Here is a 22202-nt window from a genome sequence, read left to right on the forward strand (position 1 = left end):
AAGAGTACCAAATTTGAATTGTACAATGTTTAATGAGTTTGGAATTTTGTTTTAAGATGGCAGTTTATGTGACTAATATGATGATAGATGTGAAGTTAGTTGATATTTGGTGAAGGTTTATCTCTATAAGGAAAGTTTTTTTTTCATCTTTTTTTTCTCATGCTACAATTTTTTTAAAGAATTGATTATTGTTTAAGAATTTTTGATAGACAATGTTACTAATTTTACTAATTTTTTATATTAAGTTTGAGTTAATTATAGGTTTCATCTTAACTCTGTTAAATATATGCATTTAAGTTTGATTTAAATATGTTTTTTAAGTCTGATATCTTAGTATTAATTACTTTTCTTTTTGTTAGTATTTTAATCGGTTATGTTTTTGTTTTTTTTTTGTAAGTGGGTTTTTTTCTCACATATATCATTAACTTTATTAATTCTTCACTCTTTGTTTTGGGGGGAAGGGGGGGTTGGACTAATTTGAGTTGGGTTATTAATGTGTAATAATTATTGGGGAGGGTATAGTTTATTTAGATTACTGATACTGTATTGTAATTTTATTATTTTGTTCTTAATTTTTTTTAATATAATTCTATATGTTATTCATGTTATAAAATCTTAAATAAAATTTTAAAACAAAAAAATGATGTCGGCCACTACCGGTATGAATCGTTGATAAAAATTAATCGTACCAGTGAATTCTTGCAGCCCCTTCATTATGTGGAGTTTGAGGAAGCACTTAACAAACTCTACCTTTTCAAGCAGGGTTTAGTTCCGTGCCTATTGATTTGACCCCCAAGGAAGTCGAACGTTTCCAACCTGAACTAGCACTTAGCAAGGTTTATATAGTAAGTCCAAATTCCCGCAGCCAGGCGCACAGTCACATTAGATGGTCTCTGTTTAGCTTCATTGCCACCACTTTGACATCTTGTGTTTACTGCCACCCTCTGCTGTTGGAGAATATCCTCCTTGGTCTCAGCCCCTCAATGTAAGTAAGAACCCCTAAAATGCCCCTAATGTTTTGGCCTTCATCACTACTCCTGGCAAGGCATTCTTGACACCCACAACTCTGGGTAAAATAAAATACCCCTGATATCTCCCCTAAATCTTCCTCCCTTTGCTTTGGACAGATGTCTTCTAGTGTTTGCTACTCCCATCTGGGTTTCAGGCAAACTGAAGGGCATCTTTCACCGAGTTTCTGGTTTTCCAGCAGTTCTGGATGTCTGTCTCTGGATGCTCTGCTCCGTGGACCACCCCGCAGTATCCCATCTAGTCCTAGAGTCTCTGTGTCAGACATTCTCTGCTGACCACTGCCTGATGGCTTTGTGGTCAAATGTGTTTGTCTATGAAACCGTTCCCAGGAAGGTGAAGGGGCAAAGTCCTGCTGACTGGAACATTGTGCAGCACCAGGGCCAGGCCAATCTTTCACAACACCTGAGCCAGGTAGAACCTCAGCACATAGCAGCATTTGGTGCCCTTGCACTTTGGTTGCAAGCACAGCCACACACAATTATGGCCATGCTGGTTACACCCTTGTCCCCATTGATTGAGTCCTTCTCCAGACTCTATCCATTTTGGACCCCCACATGAATAGGAAATTTGTTTTGGGAATTGACAGTGTGGTGGTGTGGGGATGGGCCAAACCTGGCCCACGTGCAGCAGGACCGAAAGTTCCTTGCACATTGCACCTGATAATCAGGTTTTACCCGAATGACAGAGATGGGCATCTCTGTGGTTCTCCCTGTCTCCTGGACCTGGGGGTCTTTGTACTGCTCCCCATCTCCTTAAGTTGGTGCTTTGTTCTCCACCACCCCCACAAGAAATCCAAGACCCCTGGATGGAGGGCAGAGGCGCAGAGAGATCAGTGAGAACACGGGTAGTTTCAACAGGGTGGGGTCCATCCAGGCGCCTGATAACAGGAGGAACCAAGTGGGAAGGAGGATGCACGGCATTCGATAGCAGGACATTGCGAGAGAGTGGATTCCTCGAACTCTTGAGGGGAGAAGGCGCTGGTCGATCCATCGGTTTAGGTGGGGCAGGGTATAGACATGGCAGTTGACTGGAATTGTCAGCGGGTTACTGAGACCTGGGAAAGGAGGGGAAGGAGGGTGCAGTAGTGTTCTGAGAGTGCTGAGGGAGAGGCAACATGGGTGCCACCTCAAGGCAATGGTCCCCTGATTGTTTGCAGGGATGGGCTCTGTAAATAGACTCATAGATATCCAGCTCAGAGCATCTTTGTCCCCCTGCCATCAGGAAGGAGATATGGAGGAATAAAAGCAGAGCAGCCAGGGAGGGAAATAGCTTCTTCCCACAGGCCATGCGATTGACAAGGCAACATGAGCTGGATGGCAGCAAAGACTGAAAAGGGTGAGAGGAATATGGACTGATTACAACAGCTCAGCTAGCAGGAGAGAGGGGCTGAAGGGCCTGTTTCTGTTTTGTCTATCTGGACCAGCCTTTTGAGTTCAAGCTTTAAAAAACCCAATCATTTATAAATTTAATATCAACGGAACAGAATGAATCAAGAGACAAGATGTCTGTCCAGCAGCAAGCGTCGAAGGCACTTCCTGAAACGGAGGCTCTGAAACCACAGGGAGGTTCTGGACGGAAAGAGGCCCAGCTTCTTCTGGAAGGAGGAGAGGAGAGGCAGGGGAAATGCGGGAGATGGGAAGGGGAGGGGAGGGGCTAGGGATGCCGTCCACCGTTCACCTCCCCTTTCCTCTACCCCGTTCCCCTCCCCTTACCACTGCCCGTTCCCCTCCCACATCCCCTCCCCCCTTCCCTTCCCCAGTTCCCATCCCCCTCTCGCCTCCCCATTCCCCTCCCCCTTCCCTTCCTCCTACTCCTAACCCTAACCCCTAACAAAATCCTAAAACTAACCTTAACACTACCGATACCCACTACCACCACTCCACGGCCCCTAACTCTACCCCCACCCCGTCCACTAACCCTAACTTTATCCCTACGCCTATGCCGCCCCCAAACCCCAACCCTAATGCTACCCACAATCCCCTAACCCCAAACCTCACTCCTCCTCTACCCCCCTGCTCCTACCCCCTTCCCCTATACCTAACACAAGCCCACTTCCCCGAACTATAAACCTAACTATAAACCAAGATATAGCCCTACCCCATGTCTCCTAACACTAAACCTAATGCTACCTCTACAATGCTCCTAACACAAACCCTAACTCTACCCAACTTCCCCAACCCAAAACTAAACCCTACCCCTATCCCTTACAACCTACCCCCTTCCCCTAACCCTACATTCTACCCCTTCCCCATACCCGCACCCCCTACAATTACCCCCTTCCCCTAACCCTACCTCCTACCCCTTCCCCATACCCACACCCACTACAACTATCCCCTACACTATCCCTTACAATCTACCCCCTTCCCCTAACCCTACCTCCTACCCCTTCCCCATATCTGCACCCCCTACCACTACCCCTACCCTATCCCTTACAACCTACCCACTTCCCCTAACCCTACCTCCTACCCCTTCCCCATCCCCGCAACCCCTACCAGTACCCCCTACCCTACCCCTTGCCACAACCCCTACCCTTACCCCCTACCACTACCCCCTTTCTCCTACCCCCTTCCCCTCCCCCTCCTTCCCCTAGGTAAGGGGTAGGAAGGGGAAAGGGAAGGGGGAGGGGAAGGGGAGGAGGAGAAGGGGAGGGGAAGGGGGAGGGTTAGGGGAGGGGAAGGGGGAGGGGAAGGGGAGGGGGTAAGGGGAAGGGAAGGGGAGAGGGGAAGGGGGAGGTGAAGGGTGGAGGGCTGGGGTTAGGGCATAGGTGTGAGGGCAGGAGAAGGGGAAGGTGAGCGGGAGGGGGTTGGGATGGAGGAGGGGTAGAGGAGAAGAGGGGAAGTGGGTGAAGGGACATGGAAGAGGCAGGGAATGGGGTTGGCAGGGCCAGAGGGAGAAGAAGGGGAGGGATTCAGGCCATCATGATGTTGTCCGTCCTCTGTTCAGCTGGGATGCGAGGTTCTTCTGGAGTCGTGTCTCTGAGATCGGTCCTTCTGCTGGGAAGAGAAATACGAGTGATAGAGATACTGTCTCTGAGGCCTGATCACAATGACTTTGGAGGGTCCCAACTCTTCCCCCATCATCCCCCCTTCCCCTGAACACTGGAGCCTTTCCCCTTCCTCTGCTTTACCTGAGGAAGTGTGTTTTGGCGAAAACCACGATCTCTCTCTGCAGAGCTCAGAGCAATGTGTCTCCATCAGGCAACACCCTGGTTCTCCATGATATGGCAGCAAGATGCTAGACAAATCATGGATGGATCGGTCGAGACCGTTCAGCTGATCCATCTGAACCTACCCCACAACAATGTTACCCTCCACTCCCTCACACCAGTACCCTCCATTTTTCTTTAATTCCTGTCCATATTAAAATCCTTTTCATGCCTTTTTTGGACCAGCCTCCGCTACTACCCCGGCAATGCATTCCAGCCACCCACTACATTCTGTGTGAATAAAATGTACCCCTCACGTCTTGCCTAAAGTTCCCTCAGCTCACCTTATTTAGACGTCCTCTGGTATTCTCGCCCTAGGAATGCACACAATATTCCAAGTGTGGTCTGACTAGAATTTTATACATCTGCAATGTTACCTCTCAGTTCTTGAACTCAATACCCTGACTCCTGAAGGCCAGCACACAATACACCATTTTAAACTCCCTCTCAATTTGGACAGCAACATTGAGTGATTTATGGAGCAGGATCTAAATATTTCTCTGTCCTGCACACTGTTCATAATCCTGCCATTAACCAAGTGCTCTGCCCACACATTCTTGTAATCCGCATTCAATAAAGATATTGGTCTATATGAAGCTACTTTTAATGGGTCTCCAACCTTCTTTGGAATAACTGTTATTCGTGCCCTTGAAAATGACTCTGGAAATAAACCTGGACCAGTTGCTTATTTAAGTACATCTGATTTACAGGATTGAAATCCATCTGTCACTTCTCGGCAAACTGGATGACCTATGACAACCTTCTACACTGTCTGCAACATCTCTACCTCTGTGTCATCCCCTGACATACCCACCCTTCCACTCCCATCACCTTTGTAAATGTTCTCCACAACCTTTACCTGTACCACACCCATAGGAACATAGGAAGTGGGAACAGGAGTAGGACAAAAATGGCCTATCGACCCTGCTCCGCCATTCAATGCGATCATGGCTGATCTAATTTATGACCTAACTCGACCTACCCTGCCTTCTCGCCATATCCCCAAATTCCTCTATCATGTAAAACTTCTGTTCCCTTACATCCACATGCTCGTCTCAGAGACTTTTATATGTACCTATTCTACCAGCCACTACCACTTTCTCCGGTGACACATTCAAACCACTCACAACTCTCTGCATAAAAAAAATCTCCCCTCACCTGAAGAGGGTGCACTCTGGGATTTGCACCTGACACTTTAGGAAAATTTGCTGGCTGTTCATTCCATCTAAGCCCCCCACAATCTTATTTAGAATAAGTTATTAAGCTGTGGAGGGGAAAGTTAGGAGAGGGAGGAGGGAAGAGAGCTGGTGTGGGAGGGGTGAGAGCTGGTGCGGAAGGGATGTGTTGGGGAGAGGGATCAGGACCGCGTTGAGGTGGTGAACGGGCAGACATGGGTGGATCTACCTGCCGAAATAAAGGAGCAATAAGAAGGCCATCTCGGGATCTACCAGCATCTTCTAGGGCTTGATGTCTTAATGGCAAACCCCCTGAGGATAGATGTAGGCCAGGCTCTGCTACAGCTGGTACCTGAACATCTGGCAACACAACGATATAACATGACCCACTCTGCCTCCACACTGGCCGGGTCTGGATCCTGAGGGTAAGGGGAGGTGGTGAAGGGCCCCACCCTGCCAATCAACGTCCATCCTCATCATCCTCTCCACCCCTCTCCCCTCACTACCCTTTCTCTCCTCACCAATACCCATTGAGACCCTCATGCACCCTTCATCGATATCCAGTCCCCAGTGAGACTCAGCCAGTGAACTCCTTCATATCCTCCAACCCCAACATCCAAGCTTGCCCCAGTGGACAACTTGACCACCCAGACCCACAACCACCTTGATGTCGATCATGGAAATGGGCTGCTTGGCCTTGTTGAAGTGCTGGGCCATGCAGTGAACCGTCTCTGGAACATAGTCCAGACCCAGATTCAAATAAACCTCCTCTTTCTCTTGGACACAATACAAACATGTCAGCTGGATTTACCCTCCAACACCCAGCGCCTCTCCCAACAGGAGTGCCAGCCCCTCCTGCTCTCTGTAGGCCTGATGCCCCCAGTGCTCAACATAACGTGGCATGAATCCAAGGGCTCAGCGAGCAGAGCGTCAACAGGCCGTAGTGGACCCGTCCGCTGCCCCATCATTCGGCTTCTGGTGAGACTGCACAAAATGTGCAGCTCTGACCGCCCTCCCTCGTGAGGCAAGGATTCACCAGGAGAGAAAATCCATTGACGTTTCGAGATGAGAAATGTTTGCAGCCGGGTGTTGGCTGGGGTCGAACATGTGGAGGCTGAGTTGTTGGGACGATTCAGAGCAGGCGTTGATTTGGAAGGGCACCAAAAGGTTCTGGGGAAGTGAGTTATGGGGGAAAATACATTCGTGAAATGATTTGGGGAAACAGACTGGAGGGGCTGAGTGGCCGAATTTGGCGATCTTGTTTTGTGGTCTTGGCTGCTGCTGTCTGGAGTTGAAATGGCAAGAGGTCATGAGTTAATGGGTGAGGAGCAGGGCAGCCAGCGTCAAGGAGTCGGCACTGGTCAGAGGGGCAGGATGGAGGCAACAGAGAGGCTGCAGCGAGACAGATCGATTGAAGGAATGGGGAAGGTAGCAGCAAATGATATGCATCAGAGTGGGGGTGGGGTGGGTGCAGGTGGATCTTACCTTGACTACAGAGGAGTAGAAGTTGAGAAGAGGGACGATGATGGTGTGATCCAACTTTCCCACGATCTGCAGTTTGCGGTTCTATGGCGAGAGAGGAACATCAGCAAGGATGGGCGATGGGTCGGGGCCCTGAGGGGCGACATGTCCAAGTTGAGGGGGGAGGCGGGGAGGAGATTCGTCAAGAGGTCAGAGGTGGGGAACTCCTAGGGAGGCCGAAGTGGGGGACTTTTCGAGAGTCAGTGGGGGGGACTTTTCGTGTCGCTGGAGCGGGGATTCGTCAGGGGGTTCAATGAAGTATCATTTCAGTTTTTATAATTGTTTTCCCAGCTTCTACTAAACAATGAAATCTCTGATATTTGCCAGGTGTGTGTGTGTGTGTGTGTGTGTGTGTGTGTGTGTGTGTGTGTGTGTGTGTGTGTGTGTGGGGTGGGGGGTTGTGTGTGGGGATGGGGGGTCTGTTGTTGGTTTGTGTGACTTTCTCTGTTTCCAAACCCCATGGCTGCCTTGGTCTCTGTCAGATGCTCCTCTTTCCACCCACCCTTCAAAAATGTGTTTGGGGTGTTGTTTGTCAATTGGGTGTAATTGTGTGAAACGGGTCATGTGTCGCAAGGGCCTGTGAACGTGCTGTAGGCCCTAAAGTTAAATATCAGGGTGTTCCATTTCCCCACAACTGCTCCTCCCCCTCACCTTGAATCTCTTGTCCTGCAAGATCTTCTTGATGGCAATCAGCTCTCCGGAGTCCACCAGCCTTGCCTGGTACACCACACCGAATGATCCATTGTCGATGATTTTAACATCTGTGCAGGACACCACCTTGGGGATGTTGGGTCCGTGACCCGGTGTGGCCACCTCTGTTGTGACCTTATTGCCATGTCCTCTGGGGCAGAAGCAGCAGCATTTACACACCCAGAGGGTACACAACAGGTCATTTATCCCAACCCAGCCTTGCTGTCCAAGTTAGTCTCTACCCCTCCCTCTAACTCCCTTCCAAGGATCACCTAAATGTCAGAATTGATCCTCTGGTGGTTCTTTCCAGCCTCTCAGTAGAAATATTTCCACCCCAGGTCCCTCTTTGATCACTCTCCTCAGACTGAGGCCGGTTCCGCAGCCGTTCACTTTGTCTACAACCCTCCCTCCATGAGAGCACGTCCCGGGGAGATGAAGCACTCTGAACCCCACCACGGGTTTAGCAGAAGCCCTCCATATTCCCAGAAGCTCAGCAACACCGTGATCTTCCATGATGCAAGCGAGACCTCGTCGCATGAGGGAGCAGGTGGTGCGGAGATAGACCCATGCTTCATCACTCAACTCTGTTGGGTCCGCCGCAGCAGAAACACTTTCTAGCACCTTGATCCAGGTCCACTGGGGGAAAGAATCCTATCCCGGTTTGGGGGGTGTGGGGGTGTATGCAAGGGTGGAAGGGATCTTGTAACCCTGGGGGGGTGGGGGTGGGTGGAGGAGCGGTCCTGTCTCTCAGTGGACAGATCCCATTCCAGGTGGAGGGGGAGCTCTGTCCCATTTCTGTTGAAAGGTCTACCTTCCATCCCCCTCGCAACTTCTCTTCTCCCTCAGACACCTCACACTCTCCCCTGCCCCGATTCCTCTACCACACTCTGATCCCCCACCCAACACCACCCCCATGGTTTCCCCAGTGCCTTCCGTCCCCTCGCACCCCATCCCCCCAGCTCAACCCTATGTCCCATACCTCTGATCCAATCACCCTTGACATTAGCCCCTGATGAAATCCCATTCCTTCGTTCTCCCCTCCACTCCGATAGACCCCATCCCTGTATCCCCTCACATGCCATTGTTCTCCCCTCCCCAGTCCCCTCCAGCTGCCTCATAAAGTGCCCTGCACTCAGGATGGGGAGAGGGGATTAAATGCAGCCTCCATTCTCTCCGCCCACACTGGGTGAAGGATGGTGCCAGAGGAGGCTCTGTCCCAGTAGGGGAGCCTGTAACAGGCTCTTTATCTCACCCATTGGTGCAGGGTGCTTCCAAACACAACTCTGTTGATCAGAGGGTCTCTGGGATGAGACAGAGTCCTACTCCGACATGCAGGCCAGAATCCCCTTCCAGGAGAGGCATCTTTCGCATGTTGCTGTGCCATGGCACGACTCAGCTATGGCTGCCCCATGCAGTGACATCATCACCCCCTCTGTGTCATCATCTCCCCCCTCTGTGACACCTCCCCTCTCTGTGACACCACTAGTGTAATGGGCAGGGACATCCAACCATTTAAATCCTCCTCAATTTCCCCAAGCAAGGGGAGAATAATTCAGCTGGTCTAAATTACTCGTTGTTATCTATTCTAACTCCTAGATATTTGATCCCATTTTGCCACCACATTTGTTGACTATTTTCTTGACATTGGCTCTAATCCCCCTTCCTAAGTGACATGATTTTGCACATATCCCAAAAGAAATTATACCCAGAGATCTCCCCATAGTCCTCCAGGGTGGAGCACAACTTGGGCAATGAGTGTGTCGGGTCTGTCAGATATATCAGAACAACTTCTGCAAATAAATTGATTTCATGCTCTTCCTGGCCTGTTCTGAAACCTTTAATGCCTGAATCCTGGGAAATGGCCTCGGCTAATCGCTCCATGGCCAGTACAAACTCACTCACTGCGGGTGTGGGGGGGGGGGGAGTCAGACCTTGATTGGCATGCCTGTTGGCTACCTCTGTCCCTCTCATCTCGACATCAGTGGCTCAGGTTGGGGGAGTCTGTGCTGCCTCCTGCAGTGCACAGCAGCACTACTGGACCACCTTTATCTCCTTATTTTCCTGGGCCCTCTCCAAATCTTTCCTTTCTATGATTTCACATTGGTTTCTCAGGAGAAACACTGGCAGCCAAAAGGCATCCTCTGATTCCCCTTAGATTTTGGGAACCCCGACTTCTTGAAGTGGGACAACACGTGGTGACCTATTTTCTCAAGATGTGGATCCAGGAGCTTGGACCAGTCTACCAGTTTACCATGGTCCGCCAGCATGCTTTCCAAGCTCCCCAACCCTGCACTCTCATCAGTCCACCCCCAGATCTTGTTCTCCTTGCCTGCACTAGATTTCCTGCCCCGATTCCAAAGCATCTCCACTGCAGCTGTGTTCAGTCGGAACTCGAAGGACCCTGCTCACTGCACCAATTATTATGTGTGTGAAACTGATTCAAGGGGTCCCAAGGGTGACGAATTTGAACACAGTTGTCTTTTATTGACACATGTAGTGCAGTCGCATGAGAAGTTAAAGACACACACACAGAGAAACTCGCCGGGTTAATCGATACACTTGCAACCACTCGTGGATAGAAGACTTGACAATCAACTTGTCACATCTTTCTCTCTCTTTGGCTTGGCTTCACAGACGAAGATTTATGGAGGGGTAAATGTCCATGTCAGCTTCAGGCTCGTTTGTGGCTGACAAGTCCGATGCGGGACAGGCAGACACGGTTGCAGCGGTTGCAGGGGAAAATTGGTTGGTTGGGGTTGGGTGTTGGGTTTTTCCTCCTTTGTCTTTTGTCAGTGAGGTGGGCTCTGTGGTCTTCTTCAAAGGAGGTTGCTGCCCGCCGAACTGTGAGGCAGCAAGATGCACGGTTTGAGGCGATATCAGCCCACTGGCGGTGGTCAATATGGCAGGCACCAAGAGATTTCTTTAGGCAGTCCTTGTACCTCTTCTGTGGTGCACCTCTGTAATGGTGGCCAGTGGAGAGCTCACCATATAACATTATCTTGGGAAGGCGATGGTCCTCCATTCTGGAGACGTGACCTGCCCAGCGCAGTTGGATCTTCAGCAGAATGGATTCGATGCTGTCGGCCTCTTCCATCTCGAGTACTTCGATGTTAAGGATGAAGTCGCTCCAATGAATGTTGAGGATGGAGCTGAGACAACGCTGGTGGAAGCGTCCTAGGAGCCGTAGGTGATGCCGGTAGAGGACCCATGATTCAGAGCCGAACAGAAGTGTGGGTATGACAACGGCTCTGTATACGCTAATCTTTGTGAGGTTTTTCAGTTTGTTGTTTTTCCAGACTCTTTTGTGTAGTCTTCCAAAGGCGTTATTTGCCTTGGCGAGTCTGTTGTCTTTCTTGTTGTCGATCCTTGCATCCGATGAAATGGTGCAGCCGAGATAGGTAAACTGGTTGACCGTTTTGAGTTTTGTGTGCCCGATGGAGATGTGGTAGTCATGGTGGGGAGCTGGCTAATGGAGGACCTCAGTTTTCTTCAGGCTGACTTCCAGGCCAAACATTTTGGCAGTTTCCGCAAAACAGGACATCAAGCGCTGAAGAGCTGGCTCTGAATGGGCAACTAAAGCGGCATCATTCCTCAACATGGTTATCCAACTGCACGAAAACCAACAAGGTCGGGTCAGATACAGCAATGAGCTATCTGAACACTTCTCCATTAACAATGGCGTGAAGCAAGGCTGCGTTCTCGCACCAACCCTCTTTTCAATCTTCTTCAGCATGATGCTGAACCAAGCCACGAAAGACCTCAACAATGAAGACGCTGTTTACATCCGGTACTGCACGGACGGCAGTCTCTTCAATCTGAGACGCCTGCAAGCTCACACCAAGAGACAAGAGCAACTTGTCCGTGAACTACTCTTTGCAGACGATGCCGAACTTGTCACATACGATACCTTGAACAGGTCATTTATTCACTCATTGATCTTGGATGTCTGTGGGTGGTAGGGGATATGCAGGTGGCCGCAAATACTTGGCACTACCTATCGGACGTTACCCGTTAGGGTATTTCACATATGGAGCACGCTTAAATGGTGCTTGGTCGGCCCGCTGGCAGGACATCCGAGTATGTGCTGACCATCATGAGAACTTATCACTTTTTTTGGCAGGGGAGAGGCCTGATATAGTCAATTTATCAGACTTGGCCGGCACCCGAACCCCGGCGAATGCAGCCCTTGGTTTTACTTGCTGACAAATAGGGCATTTGGCCATCACAGTTCTTGCAACATCATGAGACCCCCAGATCCTCTGTCCATTATAGTGCCCCCATATGCCCACATTTATGATGCACCAATGCTGCCAAGGCTCCGGGGTCACTCTTATTGGGGAAAATAGTGGCAAAGCATATTTGAGCAGCTCAGTCCACAGTGGCATCACGTCAACTTCAGCGGTTTTCCTGGAGGTGTGTCCATCCAAGTGGTGGACCCTGACTATTCTTTTGTTGTTCCACCTCTCAGAAGATCTGCCAGTGCTGTTGTCCTCAGAGTAGGCAGCCATGGATCTTCCTCCCTGTCTCCTGCCGCCGACCCAGCCCAGAAATCCTGTGGCACTGATTGGAAAAGAGGCTCCTGGGCCCGCCTGGTTGTCCCTTTTCAGATCAGTGCCACAGCTGCTAGCTTGGACAGTTGGCTCTCCCCTCCATTACATCCTCTTGTGTCAGTACTTTATCTGTGGTGGGCTGGAGCGCTGCCACCATACACCACTGTTTTCCGCACCTCCACCAGCTGGAGCCGTCAGTAAACCAAGCTTTTTCCTGGTGTCCATCATCGAGGGTGTTGAATGGTTTGTCCCAGGCCATGGTGCCAGGCTCTTCTCGGGGTCATTCAGGTGGGAGGCTGTCACTTTCGGGCAGGACATGATCTGTTCTTGCAAGTGGCTCAGCCCTTTGCCCCGGCCTCTGTGCGGTCTGCCTTGTACCACTTCTTCGGTCTGCTGTGAGTGGCATTCGCAGATTTAACCCACCACATGTTGGGGAGGTGTGGCTGGAGTGTGACTGTCTCTGCTGTCATCTGGTTCTCTGTGGTGAGCAGGCGAGCATCTGACACTCAAATGGGGAGTCGTGGGAGGCAGCTTCCAGAAAGCAATTGAACCAGAAGCTGTGTGGGACTAGGCGACCTTGCCTCTTTTGCTCGAGGCTCCACTTGGCCATTGTCTTCATGGCAGAGACAAGTCATTCAAAGGGTCTTCCAGTCTTGAGGGGTTGGGGGGTGCTTGTGGTCAGTGGCAGTGGTGTTCAACCGTGTTTTGCCATTAAGCCGTTTGTTGTTCAGGTCATCAATGAAACATAGAGTTTTTTTTTCTGGGCAACAGATGGAGGGGCAGGGTGAGATGGGGAATATGTTGGCACCAGTAACCCAAAAGACCCACAAAACCTTGTGCCTCAACTTGTTGGTGGGCACCGCAATGAGGATTTTGCTTTGAGCAACCATTGATATTTCTCTGCTGCCTGGATTCTCAGGAAAAGGACTGTTGGACTAGGACCCTGGACCTTTTCCAGGTGGTGCCTCCCTGGTGCCAGTGTCTGGGGTGTTGCTGCTGGTGTCCAAGACATCCTAAAGTGGGCCAGAGGTTGTGGTATATGGAGATACCAATGACATAGGGAGGAAGAGGGAAGAGTTCCTGAAAAGTGGGTCCAGGGCGTTTGGTGAGAGCTGAAAAGAAATAGAACAAAGGGAGTCATGTTGGGATGACTGTCTGGGCCATGCGACAGTGAGAGCAGGAACAGAATGAGGTGGAGGATGAAGGCGTGGCCTGAAGGTGCGGGTTAAGAGCTCCTTGAGGGCATCCTATTTGCCTTGCTCGGGAGGCTTATGTCGGAAGTCGATGAGCCTTGCTGCCATGTCCTGATGAGCAAGATCATCATGGAGGAGTAATGGATGTCATCAGCGGTGATCTCTTGGAGGTGAACTGGTCCTCGGCCTGTTTTCTGAAATCCACGTGTGGCTGCGACATCCAGAATGTTGACAGCTTCAACCAAACCATCTGAAGAGCCGTCTTGACCGTGATCTTCACGTCCAACTGAAGGGCTGGGTCCTGCTGAGGTCACTAATCTAGCAGGCGCGTTCCCGCAAACTCTGGAAAGAATGACATGCACCCAAGAAGTGGAAATGGAAGATAAGTTGCTTGAACAGGCAACTCCAGCCTCGGGTTGGTAGGCGATCCTCCCATTGCTCATTGTTTCCCACCACGTGGGTCGTCCCCTGGGATGAAGGGCATTGGCCCCAACGGGGTCTGCGCTGTCAGCGTGTTTGTCAGCTCTCTAGTAGAGTGGCTCGTGTCTCGGTTAACAGGCCACTCCAACTTGATATGTCAGAATAAAATGGAGCCCATATTTACCAAGGGTGGGTGTGGAAATTTACATGAAACCCTGACACTCCCTTTCACCTGAAGGCCTCCGTTTATTCAATGAAACTTTAAAGTAACAGACATTTCTGTTGAGGAGAGAAGGGGGAGGGGGTAGGATATTGGGGAAGTGGGTGGGGGGAGGTTTCTTTATTCTTTCTTTTATAGATGCCACACATTAGATGAACATTATAATTAATAGTGTGAATTTGTTGTGGTTTTAAGTTTATAAATATTTTTTAAAAATATTTTTTTGTGGGTGGCAGATAGGATCATGCGGACTCTCTCCCCCCCAACCCACCCACCCCAAATATCAATGGGATAAACCGGGTTCATTGTCAACATCGTCGAGGATCCCTTCCACCTGCCCACAGCATTTGGCAGCTCTTCTCACCAGGAAAGAGGTCGAGGAATATCGGAGCCAGTAGCACCAGGCCCAGAAACAGATTCTTCCTGCGAGCACTGAGGATGGAGAATGATGGATGACTGGCTCAAAGACTCCATGACTCTGCTATTGATTCAACAGAATTTATTTCTTTTTTGGGAGGGACTGCACGTGTATCATTTGTCTCTCTGTGCATAGGTCCGGTTGTGTGTTTGCAGAGGTTTCACCATGAACGCAGTTTCCTCGGGTTAAATTTGAACGGGTACAGAGGAGCTTTCCTGGATAGGAGAATGTATCTCATGAAACAAAGTTGACTGAGTTCGGGCTTTTCTCTTTTTCACCCCAAAATTAACTTTATTCTAAAATTATTGACCAAGAGGACAACTGTTCCATGTCTTTTCTCATCCTCGTGTTGCATGCCTATATTCCCTTCACTGCACACGTTCACTGTTTAGCATCATTCTACCACTTTGACACCTTGTGGTTACTCCCTGCACTCTGTGGTTGAAGGGGTTCCCCTTAGTCTCCGCCCCTCAAGACACGGGGGATGAGAGTCCTTCCCCACAGCGCCCTCGTGTTGGCTGCGCCAAGCCTCAGTGCATCTCTCAGCAACCTGGAATAGGCCGGTGGGCAGCGTTCCCTCACCCACATCTCCATGTGCTAAAAGACCAGCAGGTTAACGTCGAACAGTTATGCCCTTTGGACCTCGATGTTGTGCTGACCTATCAATTCCAAGCAAAATAAAAACTAGACCCTTCCTCCTTCATATCCCTCCATTCTTGCAATGGAGGGAGTGCAGAGGCGATTCACGAGGCTGATACCTGGAATGGCAGGAATGACTTATGAGGAAAGATTGTGCAAATTGGGATTGTACTCCCTGGAGTTTAGAAGATTGAGAGGGGATCTCATAGAGACATATAAAATTCTGGCAGGACTGGACAGAATGGATGCAGATGGGATGTTTCCAAGGATGGGAAAATCCAGAACCCGGGGCCATGGTTTGAGGATAATAGGCAAACCATTTAGGACCGAGATGAGGAGGAATTTCTTTACCCAGAGGGTGGTGAATCTGTGGAATTCATTGCCACAGAGGTCAGTAGAGGCAGGTTCATTAAATATATTTAAGAGGGAATTAGATATATTTCTTCGGTATAAAGGTATTAAAGGTTACGGAGAGAAGGCGAGGACGTGGTACTGAACTTTAAGATCAGCCATGATCTCGTTGAATGGCGGAGCAGGCTCAAAGGGTCGAATGACCTACTCCTGCTCCTATCTTCTATGTTTCCTTCATTCATGTGTCCAAGAAGCCCTTAAATGCCGCTAATATTTCAGCCTTCATCACCACTCCTGGCAAGGCATTCCTGGCACCCACAACTCTGTGTAAAATCAAGTATCCCTGATATTGCCCCTAAACATTCCTCCCTTTGCTTTGGGCATCTAGTGTTTGCTTCTCTTATCTGGGTTTCAGGCAGACCAAAGGGCATCTTTCACTGAGATTCTGGTCTTCCAGCAGTTCTGGATGTCTGTCTCTGGATGCTCTGCTCAGGGGACCACCCCGCAGTATCTCATCAAGTCCTAGTCTCTGTGTCAGCAGGAATTCCATACTGACCACTGCCTGATGGCCCTGTGGTCAATAGTGTTTGTCTATGCAACCATTCCCATGAAGGTGATGGGGCAAAGTCCTGCTGACTAGGACATTGTGTGGCATCAGGGACAGACCAATCTTTCGCAACACCTGAGCCAGGTAGAACCTCAGCACATAGCGGGTTTTGGTGCCCTTGCACTTTGTTTCCAAACACAGCCATACACAATAGCCATGCTGGTTAGGGTTATGCCCCCAATGATTGATGACATACATGGTCCTCCAGACTCTATCCATTTTGGAACCCCACATGAATAGGAAATGTGTTTTGGGAATTGACAGGGTGGAGGTGTGGGGATGGGCCACACCTGCCCCACATGCAGCAGTACCAAGAGCTCCTTGAACCTGTTGACCAGGTTCTACCAGATTGACAGAGTTGGGCATCTCTGTGGTTCTCCCTGTCTCCTGGAACTGGGGGTCTCCTTACTGCTCCACATCTCCTTGAGTTGGTACTTTGTTCTCCACCATCCCCACAAGACAACCAAGATCCCTGGATGGAGGGCAGAGGCGCAGAGAGATCAGTGAGAATACGGGTAGTTTCAACAGGGTGGAGTCCATCCTGATGCCTGATAACAGGAGGAAACCAACAGAGAAGGAGGGGGCATTCGATAGCAGGTGGGGCAGGGTGTAGACATGGCAGCTGACTGGAATTGTCAGCGGGATACTGAGACCTGGGAGAGGAGGGGAAGGAGGGTGCAGTTGTGTTCTGATAAGAGAGTACTGAGGGAGAGGCAACATGGGTGGAACCTCAAGGCAGGGGACCCCTGAATTTTTGCAGGGAAGGGCTCTGTAAATAGACTCACAGATATCCAGCGCAGAGCATCTTTGTTACCCTGCCATCAGGAAGGAGATATAGAGGAATAAAAGCAGAGAAACTCGGGAGGGAAATAGCTTCTTCCTACAGGCCGTGAGATTGACGGCAACATGAGCTGGATGGGAGCTTAGAATGAAAATGGGGAGAGGAATATGGACTGATTACAGCAGCTTAGCCAGCAGGAGAGTGGGGCCGAAGGGCCTGTTTCTGTGTTGTCTATCTGGACCAGCCTTTTGAGTTCAAGCTTTAAAGAACCCAATCATTTTTAAATTTAATATCAACGGTATAGAATGAATCAAGGGACAAGATGTCTGTCCAGCAGCAAGCATCGAAGGCACTTCCTGAAACGCAGGCTCTGAAACTACAGGGAGGTTCTGGCCGGAATGAGGTCCGGCTTCCTCTGGAAGGAGGAGAGGAGGCAGGGATAATGTGGGGGAAGGGGTGGGGGGGAGGAGGTAGGGATGCCTTCCTCCATTCACCTCCCATTTCCTCTACACCGTACCCCTCCTCATTCCCCTGCCCATTCCCCTCCCCCATCACCTCCCCATTTCCCGTGTCCCGCTCGACTCCCCCGCTCCCCTCCCCAACCTAACCCTAACCCCAAACAAACCTTGACCTTAACAGTACCGATACCCCTAACCACTACCCCACGCCCCCAACCCTAACTCTATTTCCACCATGTCCCCTAAACCCGACCCTAATCCTACCCACCTTCCCCTAACCCCAACCCACACCCCACCTCTACCTCCTATTCCTACCTCCTTCCTAACCTAACCCAAGCCCACATATCCTAACCATAAACCTAACTGTACCTCTACCCATCCCTGACCCTTATCTTAATTCTACGCACCTTCCCCAACCCTAACCTAAACCCTACCCCTATCCTCTACACCTAACCCTACCCCATACCCGCACCCCCTACCACTATCCCATTACCTACCCCTACCCTCTCAATACGCCCTTTAACCTACCCCCTTCCCCTATCCCTCATTCCCCTAAGTTAGGGGTAAGAAGTAGGAAGGGAAGGGGAGGGGAAGGGGAGGAGGGGAGGGGGAGGGGGAAAGGAGAGGGGAAGGGGAGGTGAAGGGAGGAGGGCTGAGGTTAGGGCATAGGTGTGAGGGTAAGTGAAGGAGAAGGTGATCGGGAGGGGGTTGGAATGGAGGAGAGGTAGGGGAGAAATGGGGGAGGGAAGTGGGTGAAGGGATATGGAAGAGGTGGGGAATGGAGTTGGCAGGGCCAGAGGGAGAAGAAGGGGAGGGGTTCAGGCCATCATGATGTTGTCTGTCCTCTGTTCAGCTGGGATGCAATGTTCTTCTGGACTCGTGTCTTGTCTCTGAGATCGCTCCTTCTCCTGGGAATAGAAATACGAGTGATAGAGATGCCGTCTCCGAGGCCTGATCACGATGACTTTGGAGGGCCCCAACTCTTCCTCCATCACCCCCCTCCCTCCCCTGCACAGTAGGGCCTTTCCCTTCCTCTGCTTTACCTGAGGAAGTGTGTTATGGAGAAAACCACAATCTATATCAGCAGAGCTCAGAGTACCGTGTCTCCATCAGACCTTTATAAATGTTTTCCACAACAAACTAACCCTTACCCGTACCACACCCATGGCTATGGGTGGATTAAATACCAATTAACCTCTTTCTGAAGTAATAGTCATGAATTTGATGTTGATTCCAATTCTGAATAACTTCTCATAATTCAAGTTCAGCTCCTGTAAAGTTAGATCCATTATTAGTACATAATTCTTTTACTTGACCATGTCTAGGAATAAAACACCAAAGAACATTAATGAAAGAGTCTGTATCAAGCAATGACGCTACTTCAATATGAATTGCTCTCATAGTCAAACAAGTGAAAATAACTCCATATCGTTTTTCAACACTTCGTCCTCACTTTACTTGCAAAGGACCAAAATAATCAACTTCCACGGATGTAAATGGGAATTCATCAGGTGAAACTCTGTCCTGTGGTAAATCTGCCATTTGTTGTTGTCCAGGTTTTCATTATCTATGTCAGTCACAAAGAGATGAAACCTCATGATTTCATTATTAATATATTTAAGCACTAATGTTCTATCAGTCCAAAACACAGGATCTACTAACTCCATCTGTAATTCTCTTCTTAACATAGCGTCCATTTTACTCGCCATAATAGCAGCAGTCAATTCCATTCAAGGTCTGGTGACTGACTTTAATGGAGCCACTCTGGCTTTTCCCATTACAAATCCACCATCTACTCGCACTTGGTTATTTCACAGGACTCAGTAACTGACAGGATCAAAACCACCTTCACTTACATCAGAAAAATGGTGTAACTGATCAAATGTGGCCACTCCAAAGTCTGTTGACGTCAAATTCTTCCAAGTATTTGAAGACGCTCAATCTAATTTTTCCAATCTTGTGCAATAGATTCTGGATTAGTTTTATCTCATCCAAATTTTCTTTTGCACAAAACTGGTATTTGGCCGGGCTGATCATTAGGCTGAATTCGGCCAGTCGGGGGAAGAGGGTGTGCAGGTGAGACTTGTGTTGTGCCCAGTCTCTGCTGGCGACAAGAATGTCATCCAGATAAATTAACACAAAATTCAAATCCCTGCGCACCATATCCATGAGGTGCTGGAAGGTCTGGGCAGTGTTCTTGAGTCTGAAAGGCATGCATTAAAATTTGAACAAGCCGAAGGGGGTGATGATGGCTGTTTTGGGGATGTCCTCGGGGTGCAATGGGATTTGATGATACACGCACACCAGATCGACCTTGGAGAATACTCTCACACCATGCAGATTGGCCATAAAGTCCTGAATGTGAGGGATGGGGTAACGGTCAGGTACTGTCGTGTCATTAAGCCGTCGATAATCTCCGCAGGGGCACCAACCATCGGAGGCTTTTGGGACCAGGTGGAGCGGCAATGCCCAAGGACTGTCGGAGCGACGAATGATCCCCAGTTTCTGCAGATGCGAGAACTCCTCTTTCGCTATCTGGAGCTTATCTGGCGGGTTTAACAGTAATGTACGATGAACTGTATCAGACACTGTGACACCAGGTTCACAGTTGGGAGAATATTTAACGGTGATATACAGTAGACTTTGGCAGATACTGTGACACCAAGTTTTCAGTAGTGAGAACGTTTAACAGTAATGCATGATAAGCTGTGGTAGATACTGTGATACCAGGTACACAGTTGGAAGAAGGTTTTACGGTGATGTAATATTAACTGTGGCAGATAAAGTGAAACACCAGGTTCACATTGGGGTGAAGTTTATGATGATGTACGGAAGACTGACGCAGATATGGTGACACCGCATTCACAACGAGGAGAAGGTATATCAGTGATGTACAATAAACTGTGGAATATACTGTGACTCCAAGTTTACAGCGGGGAAGGGGAGGGGAAGGGGAGGAGGCAAAGGGGAGGGGGAAATGAGAGGGGAAGGGGAGGTGAAGGGAGGAGGGCTGAGTTTAGGGCATAGGTGTGAGGGTAGGTGAAGGGGAAGGTGAGCTGGAGGGGGTTGGAATGGAGGAGAGGTAGGGGAGAAATTGGGGGGGGAAATGGGTGAAGGGATATAGGTGGGGAATGGAGTTGGCAGGGCCAGAGGGAGAAGGGGAGAGGTTCAGGCCATCATGATGTTGTCCGTCCTCTGTTCAGCTGGGATGCAATGTTCTTCTACACTCGTGTCTTGTCTCTGAGATCGCTCCTTCTCCTGGGAAGAGAAATACGAGTGATAGAGATGCCGTCTCCAAGGCCTGATCACGATGACTTTGGAGGGCCCCAACTCTTCCCCCATCACCCCCCTCCCTACCCCTGCACACTAGGGCCTTTCCCTTCCTCTGCTTTACCTGAGGAAGTGTATTATGGAGAAAACCACAATCTATATCTGCAGAGCTCAGAGTACCGGGTCTCCATCAGGCAACACCCTGGTTCAACACGACATGGCAGGAAGATGCTGGACAAATCATGGATGAATCAGTCGAGTCCCTTCAGCTGATCCATTGGAACCTACCTCACAACAATATTACTCTTCCCTCCCTCTCACCAGTACCTTCTGTTTTTTTTCTTTTATTCCTCTCCCTATATTAAAATCTTTTTCATGCCTTTTTTGGACCAGCCTCCACTACTACCCCTGGCAATGCATTCCAGCCACCCACTACATTCTGTGTGAATAAAATATCCCCCTCACATCTTGTCTAAAGTTCCCTCATCTCACCTTATTTAGACGTCCACTGGTATTCTCACCCCAGAAATGCACACAATATTCCAAGTGTGGTCTGACTAGAATTTTATACATATGCAATGTTACCTCTCAGTTCTTGAACTCAATCCCCTGACTCCTGAAGGCCAGCACACAATACACCATCTTAAACTCCCTCTCAATTTTCACAGCAACCTTGAGCGATTTATGGAGCAGGATCTAAATATTTCTGTAAGTGTGATAATCTCCCAAATATTTATATATGTAGCGGATACTTCAATAGAGCTACTAAAGCAACACACACACACACACACACACATACCAGGTTAGTCAACACAAGACTGCTTTATTCATTCTTTACAGGCTTCTTCTATTTACAGCGTCTCCCGGGCTCCATGGGTCAAGGTGCGACATCATTTATGAGTTTGCTGCAGATCCACGGGACCACAGGTTTTAATTAAGCTCTGTGAGTGTCCTGTACCTTCCGGCAGGGGAAATCACAGATCTACGTGCCGTTCCTCGGCACGCAGCTCCATGTGCATGCGGTCAATTAAATGGATGAGTTCCCAGCTGTCTGCCTTATGATTTCATGTGCTCGCTAAAGACCCTTGCCCTCTCGGCCCACTATACAGCTGCTACACCCCCACAGAACCGTCGCCAGAAAGTAAAACAGCAGCTGCATGCACCTTAGGTGGACACCCTCATTGTCTGGGCTGGGGGCACTGAATGGGTGAAGCGGGATCCACATGGGCAGGGTTGTATCTGTCCAAACTAAACAGCTGTGAATGTCCCCTAATGTCCAAAGTATACTCAAACCTATCCTTCTTCACCACGCAGAAAAAGCCCTCATACGGGTCATTGTAACAGCACTCCTGGGTCCTGTCTGCACACAAAAAAATCAGCGTCCAGGAGTGGTGGGGCATGTTCTGTTAAGGGGATCCAAGCCAATGGGTAGGAAAAGCTTTGCTGATCACGATACCATGTCGAAGCTGCTGAAGGATGTTCAGATCAGAGTTGGTTGAAAAATGAATGTCCCATGAAACTGGAAGGACCAGACCATAAACCATCTCTGCGGACAATGCAGATATATCTTGCATTGAAGCTGTGCGCACTCCCAAAAGAATGCATGGCAACTCATCAACCTAATTGGGACCAGTGAGTCAGGCCTTAAAAGTGGACTTCAGTTGCCGGTGGGAAC

The 22202-nt window shown here is 49.5% G+C and overlaps 1 protein-coding gene across 2 annotated transcripts; it reads right to left on the reverse strand.

Moving 5' to 3' along the window:
• Nucleotides 1-3561: 3561 nt before the first annotated feature.
• On the reverse strand, nt 3562-9035 carry LOC138750775 (glycogen synthase kinase-3 beta-like). 2 transcript variants are annotated; one of them, XM_069912916.1, is made up of 4 exons: nt 8873-9035; nt 7582-7769; nt 6895-6975; nt 3562-4019 (listed from the first exon to the last, which is right to left on the reverse strand). In XM_069912916.1, exons 1-4 carry the CDS (start codon nt 8874-8876, stop codon nt 3969-3971), a joined length of 324 nt encoding a protein of 107 aa, XP_069769017.1. In that variant the 5' UTR covers nt 8877-9035; the 3' UTR covers nt 3562-3968. The 2 variants fall into 2 exon arrangements, with proteins under 2 accessions (XP_069769017.1, XP_069769016.1); XM_069912915.1 differs by having other exon boundaries at nt 3563-4022.
• Between the last annotated feature and the right edge of the window lie 13167 nt (nt 9036-22202).

This window comes from Narcine bancroftii, unplaced genomic scaffold (genome assembly GCF_036971445.1).
Source record: "Narcine bancroftii isolate sNarBan1 unplaced genomic scaffold, sNarBan1.hap1 Scaffold_260, whole genome shotgun sequence".
Classification (NCBI taxonomy): domain Eukaryota; kingdom Metazoa; phylum Chordata; class Chondrichthyes; order Torpediniformes; family Narcinidae; genus Narcine; species Narcine bancroftii.

Bases quoted from the DNA above. Each gene is read 5' to 3' on its own strand.
- LOC138750775 (XM_069912915.1), bottom strand. The intron at 6,976-7,581 runs GTGAGGGGGAGG...CTCTCGCCATAG, and splicing joins TGCAGGACAAGAGATTCAAG to AACCGCAAACTGCAGATCGT. The intron at 4,023-6,894 runs GTAAGATCCACC...TTCTCTTCCCAG, and splicing joins TCTACTCCTCTGTAGTCAAG to CAGAAGGACCGATCTCAGAG.